Below are 9,315 nucleotides of genomic sequence, written 5' to 3'. Positions count from 1 at the left end.
ATGTTGACAGAGCTCAGACAAGATTTTGGACAAATTATCGATGTTTTAAGAAAAATTCAACTGCAAGTTTGGAGGGGGGGGGGGGTTGTAGGCTGAGATGTGACGTCATTTTAGGGGTGTGTGGCTTTTTGTGACGGAGGGGAGGGGAAAAGGTAAAAATCGTCCCAAAAAAGCGTGTCGTGCTTTATGGATGTCCCCCAATATAATACACCGCATCCATTGGGCTAATGCTGTTGGCGAGGGGTAATCCTGGTACACTGGCGGATAACTCTAGTCACTTTAAAATATGTTTAATACTTGTAGTAACCTACCCTTATTCGTAGTTTACCCTTGCAAAATGGCAACAATTCAGAGCTACGTCTTACGTAACTGTAAAAGAGGTTTTATTGATATTTTAAGACGCTCAAAAAATACAGCAGCAGCTTCTGCTGGCAGTATCCTTTTATACTTTTCCTTAACGTAAGAAACCTGTAGATCTAGTTTCTAAATAAATGATAACGGCTGTAGGCTAAGTCCTAAGTGAAACAAAATAAATATTGTTAGTTTTTTTTGTTAGACCTACTCTAGAACCTGAACTCTACTCAGACTAGATCTAGATTATCTAGATCTAGATCTAGATTTCTAGATCTAGAAAATCTACTAGTTAGTTAGATACACAGTCCGCCGTGTTGTTTGTGTAGCCAAGTTATATAATACGAGCCGACGTGTGATAAGTAAGCATGCGCAGCTATTTAGTTGTTTTATTTTCTACTTTTCTTTATTCATAATGAATCATCGATAGATTTAATTATTTTGTGAATTCGACACTAGAATTCACTAGATTTTGACTAGATCTACCAATGAATGCTGCTACTGAAAATATTTGCTTAAGCACTATCAGAAGCTCATGAAGGACGATTATCCGCACCCTTTCTACTCCTCTTTCCTCCCCCTGCCCCGTGAAAGCAGACCCCCCCCCCCCCCGTGATGACAGATTATAGACAACAATGAAAAGATCCAGCATAACTTTATATTACCTCCCTAAGTTTCAAATCGCTTAAAAACTACATTATCTGCCCCTAATAGGCATCACTAATTGAAAACAGCTCACCAGACTGGTGGGGTAGGGGCAGAGTTTCTTCCAGGCATCACTTTGCGGGGACGATCTGTCCGGGATTCAAAGGGTCGATTCTAAATATCATCCTATATTTATATAGAAAACATATACTTTTAACAGTCTTCCGTCCCATCTTCCCCTCCCCCCTTCCCCCGAGAAAAAAATCTGGAAGAAATACTAGATTAAAATAATTAAGTAAATCTATAGGCCTAACTGTTGTTTAAAGGCCCTAGGCCTAATTATATATTAACTAAATAAATAGTATTTTGTTGTTGGACTCTTTCCAAACTAAAAGTGCTTGCAAAGCACTCACACTGGCCTAACGCCTTCTCCAATGTTAGCCTACTGATGGAAATGGAAGCAGTTTCTGAAATAATTTTTAAAAAACATGGTGATAGAATGAATCCAGATAGCACAGGAATGGCTCTAAACTGGATGCCTCAAGAAAAAATAAAGCAGGCGGGCCAATGAAGGCACATGGCAGGCAACCAGCTGGCAGAGGCAGGACAGTCATATGGGACTGCTGGGAGAATTGCTGGTTGCAGACAAAAGTGGAAGGAAGCTTTCTGTGGCAGCACTGCATGTCTTGGGCACAAAAAGGAAAAGATGATATCTTGTAGTAGGCTACTCGACTGTGGTTAATTAGGCTTATAGAATAGAACTAGATCTACTTGGCCATTGTATAAGTAGACCTAGTCAGTCTCAGCAGTGAACAGATTGTATCACTGACAGTGTCAAACTAAAAAACTAACTTTCAAGTTCTGCAGACAAAATAATAAATATGGAAGCTTAGATGCATGAAAATGAATTTTATTCAAATTTCATCTCCTCTTAACTTGTAATGGATGTGTAACTTAAGTAATGGGTTATATTTTGCTTTGGAATAGTGTAGGCCAAAAGTTAATTTAATTATCATGTTGATATACATATTTTTTTAATAGACGGCTTTCTAGGCCTACTATTATTATTATTCTACTGCATTGGTCATAATATTTTGACAATTTTAGGCCTACTTAGTTCAATTTTATTCAAAAATTCTCCTTGAGTAAATAAACAGAGGAACAGAGCAAAGAGGGAAAACAAGAAAATGGTTTGATTTTTTTTAACTTATTATTTCTACTTCTTTTTACATCATTTATGTTAAATACTAAAATTTTAAAATAGGCAAAAATGGCATGTTGCATGTTTTCTAATCACACAACAAATAACTAAAAGTGATTTTAAAACTAATATTTATAATCTTTTAGAGTTTTTCATTAGGTCATTTTAGGACAATGCTTGCTTTAAATTTGTATTGTTTCATTCAAGATTACAATGAAATCCATGTTATTTAAAACTTTTATTGTCATTAACTAATGACTTACAAGTAGACACTAATGATATGTTTACCCTCCCCTAGCAACATTCAACTGGAAGGATGCACTGAACTTGGAGCATTGTCTGACAGAAGAGGAGATCATAGTCAAAGATCAGTTCAAAGCATACTGTCAGCAGAAACTCATGCCAAGGATTACATTGGCCAACCGAAATGAAAGTGAGTTGAGATTAATGCCATTATTTCTTATGGGTTAAACATGGTTTGTGCATTGTTCTAATTTTCCAAAAGGTTCTGTAAAACTCATGAAATATGTTTTCAACTTAAGTGCATGAACCCTGATTATAGTTTATATAATGTTATGTTTTAAAATTTAAAAAGCTCAAGTGATGAAAGCTTTAGTTCTTTCATCTAAGTTTTTTTTATACATTTGAAGATTTACAGTAATTTTAAGGAGAATTGTGCTAAAATCTCTTTCTTATTTATTTGAATTTATTTATTATCTGTTAACTAGAGGTTTTTTTTATCCTGCAATTAGGTTTTCCTCACTATAATTTCTTTTTAAAGTTTTTATGCCTGATCAATGTTAAATATGTTTTATTTTTTAATTCTCTGTTTTGCTGGTTATATTTTGCAATTCAATGTTTAAATGGTCATACTTTTTATCCCCAGCTTTTGACCCTGCCATTATGCGTGAGATGGGTGAGCTTGGAGTTTTGGGTCCAACCATCACAGGCTATGGGTGTGCTGGCCTTTCATCTGTTGGCTATGGTCTGATCACCAGAGAGTTAGAGAGGTAACATATGCTGTTTGTAGTTGAATACAAGAAACTTGTATGGTCTGACTGGTACCACCTTCTTGTGCTATATGTTTCTATATTCCGATAACTACCAAAGTAATGAAATAGTATTAGTTTATAAGGTTAGGTTACTTCAACTGAGTACAATTAAAAACTGCAGCAGCCGTGTGAGTTTCTGTGCTCTAGCTACCTGGTCTTGTCTCCCTCCACAGAGTTGACAGCAGCTACAGGTCAGCCATGAGTGTCCAGTCCAGTCTGGTCATGTGGCCCATATATGCCTACGGCTCAGAAGAACAGAGACAGAAATATCTTCCCAAATTAGGTAAGTCTAGACCATAGTTATTTCTTTGCGACTTTTAATCAAATCTTTTTTTTTTATTAAATATTTTTCTTACCTTTTATTGAAAAATTATTTTAACACTTGAACATGCTTAATTCTTGTATTCCAGCCCGTGGTGAATTGATTGGATGCTTTGGCCTCACCGAACCAAACCACGGCAGCAATCCCAGTGGAATGGAAACCACAGCTAAGTACAACTCACAGAATAAAACATACAAGCTGAATGGTACTAAGTCATGGTAAGACTTTTTTTTTCTCTTCGGTATGCTTACTTAGGGGGTCATCCATTTATGACTTTAAAAAAAAAAATTCACTTCACACATGTTCACAAAAATGGACTATTTTGGAACTACCCATATCAGTAAACAAATTTCAGTGGGCCTAATTTCTGTGTTTGAAAATTGGTTTGTCAATAAAAAAACATTTTCAATTTCTTGTTTTCTAATTTGCTATCGCATAGAAACAAGCACAAGGACAATTAATTAAAAGTCAGATTAATCATTGGAATGTGTGAAATATTAGGTATATGTAGACCTACCTGTGCAAGTCCTTCAATAATTTATTTGACTGATGGCTCTATGCCTGCATTGTCAGGATGACCTCCCCTTTTAAAACTTATTTTGAACGCCCTTTTGTTACCCACTGGTAAATCACTGGACATAGATAGTTTAATAAAATATCTTGTTTTAATTTGAATGTGGTTACAATATGGAAGGAAAACATGGCCGTTTAAACAAGCTAAAATAGTGTGGATATTTTTAATGCCTGTTCCTTCTAGGGGTAAACTTTCTAATAGAAATTTTAGCTTTTTTTTTTTGCATTGATTCATCCTCTTTTATTGTTATTAACCAGCTATATTTACTGTTGCACCAATTGTGTTATTTATTCACTTAACTACCAGGATCACAAGTTCGCCTATTGCTGATGTTTTTGTTGTCTGGGCAAAATCCGATGCTGACAAGAACAAAATCCGTGGGTTTATTTTGGAGAAAGGGATGAAAGGCTTAAGCGCACCTAAAATCGAAGGGAAGTTTTCGTTGCGTGCCAGCATCACTGGGCAGATTGTGATGGAAGATGTTGAAGTGCCGGAGGCTAACTTGTTACCCAACGCATCTGGTCTTGCGGTAAGTAGCGTAGCCGTTAGGGCTGTGATAGGTTATACATTAATTGAATATTTTACAAAAAGAGTTTTTATTTTATTTTCTTCCATTTTAAATTCTTGATATTGTATCATTCAATGTAGACAGCCACTCTTTATAAAGATAGCGGAAAAGTTTAAAATATGTTCCTTGTTTTCCTTAACATTTTTTTTACTACCGGTCGTATACATGTAATGCCTTACAATAACCAGATCTATATCAAGTTATTAAAAGAGGAAAACTATTTACTTGAATATTTTATCTTTAAGCACTAGTAGTTTATTAGTTGAAAAAATCTCAGATGTCTCTGTTGTTGCCCATTGTTTTTTTTTTTTTAAACACTAAGAAAATGAAAGAATTTTGAAACATTTCTATATTTTAAATGTTTCTACCTCTTGAGCTTTTACCTAACAGAATTATTTTTTGCCAGGGTCCATTTGGGTGTTTAAACAACGCCAGATTTGGGATTGCTTGGGGGACTCTGGGAGCTGCTGAGTTTTGTCTGGAAACAGCAAGACAGTACACTCTAGACAGGTGAGGACATGTGGCTTAGACAGGTGAGGACATGTGACTTAGGTGAGGATATGTGAGAGACAGATGAAGACATGTGACTTAGACAGGTCAGGACATGTGACTTAGATAGGTGAGGACATGTGACCTAGGCAAGGACATGTGACTTAGGTGAGGATATGTGACTTAGGCAAGGACATGTGACTTAAGTGAGGATATGTGACTTAGGTGAGGACATGTGAGAGACAGATGAAGACATGTGACTTAGACAGGTCAGGACATGTGACTTAGATAGGTGAGGACATGTGACCTAGGCAAGGACATGTGACTTAGGTGAGGATATGTGACTTAGGCAAGGACATGTGACTTAAGTGAGGATATGTGACTTAGGTGAGGACATGTGACTTAGGTGAGGACATGTGACTTAGGTGAGGACATGTGACTTAGACAGGTGAGTACATGTGACTTAGGTGAGGACATTTGACGCAGGTGAGGACATGTGACTTAGGTGAGGACATGTGACTTAGGTGAGGACATGTGACTTAGGTGAGGACATGTGACTTAGACAGGTGAGGACATGTGACTTAGGTGAGGACATTTGACGCAGGTGAGGACATGTGATGCAGGTGAGGACATTTGACACAGGTGAGGACATGTGACGCAGGTGAGGACATGTGACCTAGACATGTGACAACTTTTAATTAATTTGTGACACAAAACATTGCTTTCTACCTATAATTAACATTAAAGAGTAAAACAATAACCTGCATTTTCCATAAACATTATTACTTTATACAGCCAATAAACATCACCATCTTACCCACAGGATACAATTTGGAAAACCTTTAGCTAAAAACCAGCTGATACAAAAGAAAATGGCTGACATGTTGACTGAAATTTCCTTGGGACTTTTTGGTTGTTTACAAGTGGGTCGTCTTAAGGACAAAGGCTTGTAAGTAGAGATTGCCATGTCTACAAGCAATAAAATTAAATCATTTAACATACTTTACATTTTGTCTGTTAGAAATAGTCATCTCTGCGCAAAGAACTGACATAATTTAGCATTGCTTTGTAACTTGTGTAAAAAAGAAATAATCATTTCTGCAAGTAGATTTGGTAATATAATATTTTTTGTTTTAAATGAAATTACAACTAACAGCTTCACCATTGTGAAAAATTTTTTAGGGCCACACCTGAAATGATATCACTGCTGAAGAGGAACAACTGTGGTAAATCACTGGACATAGCCAGACAGGCCAGAGACATGCTGGGTGGGAACGGGATTTCTGATGAGTATCATGTGATCAGACATGTGATGAACCTAGAGGCTGTCAACACTTACGAGGGTAGGTTTTTTTTTTACAGTTACGAGGGTAGGTTTTTTTTTTTGCACTTATCAGGGTAGGTTTTTTTTTTACAGTTATGAGGGTAGGTTTTTTTATTTTAGACTTAAGAGGGTAGGTTTTTTTTTACACTTATGAGGGTAGGTTTTTTTTACACTTGCGAGGGTAGGTTTTTTTTTACACTTATGAGGGTAGGTTTTACACTCACCAAATATTACATAATTTTTGTGGATGGTGTGGCCATGGTGTATGGTCACTACTTAAGGCTTGGGTTTAAGAACAGGATTTTATTTACAAGTCCGTAAAACCAACCCAATGAACATTTTAGGGGAGAGGGAATTGCCCTGGCCATGCAATACAATTTGCCTGTTGCTTTAGAATTGAGCCCACATCACCCATTTAAACCCAGATTAACTACCTTGTGCTAGCCACACCCTACTATCTACCTGTTGACTGTAGGATTTGAACCCACACCACCCATTTACCCAGTTACCGGCACCTGTATAATACAGGTTGTGTAAAACTCATGGGTTTAAACATATTTCATCTTATTACAATGTAGTGATGAGATTTCAAAACCCCAACTAATTTTTAAAAAACTATTTATTGCAGTAATATTGTGTTTACATTCAGGTACACATGATATCCATGCCCTTATTCTTGGTCGTGCCATCACTGGTCTTCAGGCCTTCACAAGTGATTAGTTTACACAGACTTCTATAATGCAGTCAGTTAGTCATTTTGTTTGCCTTTGTTAATGGGATTATGTAGGGCAGTCAATAAGTTTGAATCTCTAGTGTATTACTTGTTGGTTTGTATTCAAGATTTGGGATATTAGAAGAAACGTTAAATCAGAATGTACTCCAATATCAAAATGTCTTATTTTAATTCAAATTAATGCATCTTATAAAATATAAGATACATGGAATATTAATGTAACTCAAGTTGATTTTGATTGTTGTAAATTTAATTTGTTTTTATTTTCGGTATTGTAAAATAAAATATATTGTTGATAATTTGCTGGACAAAAACATTTATAATGGTTGTTTCCCTTGTTTTTGAGCTCTCTAGTCTAAGATCAACTGATGACCAGAAGTTTGATTTGCATTTACTATGAAAACAATGGAAATATTGCTGAGTGCATGTTTTTTTTAGCTATGTATGAAATGAGAATACAAACAATATTATAATCACAGTTGTGTGGAAAAATAATTCCTAGAGTAATGTTTGCCATGTTAAAATTGTATAAACACAATGCCTTAATCTGTAATTATACTGATTAAAATATAAAATTGTTTTCATTTTGTTCTGTCTTAATTTAAAAAAGAACCCCATCTTTAATGAAAGCTTATATAACATGGGGGTAAAAATATGTTAAAAATCATGGGAACTAAAAGGTCAGATTTTTCACTGCACAAACTGCTTAATTCTGTAACCACAAACATCTGCTCTATGGAGATTGCGGTGTGTAATAGGGAACCTTTGTCTCTAAATGATTTTTCTTCTGTAAATCTTCAATGACTTTTTTAAGTAAGGGGTCACACATTAATGACGTCACATTCCTAGATTGCGGGGGGCGTAATTTTGTAAATGACGAGATGGAGGGGGGGGATTTAGATAATGACAAGTCCCACTTTTCGATTTTACAAAAGAAATGTTCGAGACTGAATTTTAGCCGTTAATTCGCGTTTTAAAAAACGGTTAATGTAAATTGTAATACAAATTCGTTAAGAAACTTATGTTGACCGAATTTCAGACAAAACTGCAATTTTTTTATGGGGAGGGGACGTCATTTTAAGGACCCTCTCCTCAAGAACCATTTTTCATAATAAAATTAAAGCCATTACGATACAAGATGTAATAGATGTTTAATGTCTGTTTGAACTGGGCCTAACATTGGAAATATTCTCCAGGTACGAATAATAAATGGTTCTTGGATGTACCACACTCCCACCAATTCCCTCTTCACATCAATGCAACCTGTATCTTCTTATCGCGTTCACTTCTTACTCATACGCCTCCTCCTCTTCTTTGTTTTCCACTAAAGCGATGATTTCTCGCGAGGTCAACCTCAGCTCGTCCATGACCTTGTTCCCTTCCTCGTGCACGGCCTGCTTGAGTTGAAGGGCGATGTTGACCACGCCCCTCTTCCCCTCGTCCAGCGTCTGAAACAGGACGACAAACATGGCGTTCACTTTGGCTATCTCCATCCGCGCCTCGTCCAGCTCGGCCCTCGTTTTGGCCACGACCTCTGACATTTCCGACACTTGACCTCCCAACCCCAGCAGCTTCTCTTGAATGTCAAGGCTATCGGCGATGTTCCCATTCTGCTGAATATCGCTACTGAACACCATATTTTCTTCCGATATATTATTCTCTTTCTTTTTCCTGTTTTGCTTTTTGTCCGACATTCCATCGTTCGGGAGTGAAGTGTTCTTTGAACGTTTTTTATCCCTGTTCCCGCTGGATAATAAGAAACGTTTTCTGAAAGAGGGAGAGAAAAGGGAAAAAAAAGGTCATTCATAAAATTATAACATCGGGCTTAATTCAGACAAGTCTGCGAGAACCGATGACGTCATTAAATCCGATGTGTTGAGATCCCCCCCCCCCTCCCCAATGGAAATGTATGCTGAGATTATCGCTAATGAAAATGTAAGGCCTATGCTGAGATAAATGCTAATGGAAATGTATGCTGAGATAAACGCTAATGGAAATGTATGCTGAGATAAACGCTAATGGAAATGTATGCTGAGATAAACGCTAATGGAAATGT

General features: G+C 36.6%; 2 protein-coding genes across 2 annotated transcripts; one reads left to right on the top strand and one right to left on the bottom strand.

Moving 5' to 3' along the window:
• The first annotated feature begins 302 nt into the window (after positions 1 to 302).
• LOC131958266 (glutaryl-CoA dehydrogenase, mitochondrial-like) lies at positions 303 to 7,839 on the top strand. The gene is made up of 11 exons (XM_059323194.1): positions 303 to 434; positions 2,154 to 2,186; positions 2,496 to 2,630; positions 3,084 to 3,207; positions 3,423 to 3,532; positions 3,660 to 3,789; positions 4,452 to 4,674; positions 5,120 to 5,223; positions 6,026 to 6,151; positions 6,385 to 6,545; positions 7,176 to 7,839. The coding sequence occupies exons 1-11, from the start codon at positions 338 to 340 to the stop codon at positions 7,244 to 7,246; spliced, it is 1,314 nt and encodes a 437-aa protein (XP_059179177.1). The 5' UTR covers positions 303 to 337; the 3' UTR covers positions 7,247 to 7,839.
• A 630-nt stretch (positions 7,840 to 8,469) lies between these two features.
• Positions 8,470 to 9,029, bottom strand: LOC131958268 (uncharacterized; the record flags this gene model as incomplete). The annotated part of the gene is given in 1 exon segment (XM_059323199.1): positions 8,470 to 9,029. A coding segment is annotated over 1 exon segment (481 nt), but the record flags the coding sequence as incomplete, so codon positions are not given.
• Positions 9,030 to 9,315: the final 286 nt, after the last annotated feature.

The sequence above is a fragment of the Physella acuta genome, unplaced genomic scaffold (genome assembly GCF_028476545.2).
Source record: "Physella acuta isolate Inbredline_101_S28 unplaced genomic scaffold, ASM2847654v3 ptg001307l, whole genome shotgun sequence".
Taxonomy (NCBI): domain Eukaryota; kingdom Metazoa; phylum Mollusca; class Gastropoda; family Physidae; genus Physella; species Physella acuta.
Note: the sequence above shows the minus strand (reverse complement) of the source record. Positions and strands in the feature narration are given on the sequence as shown.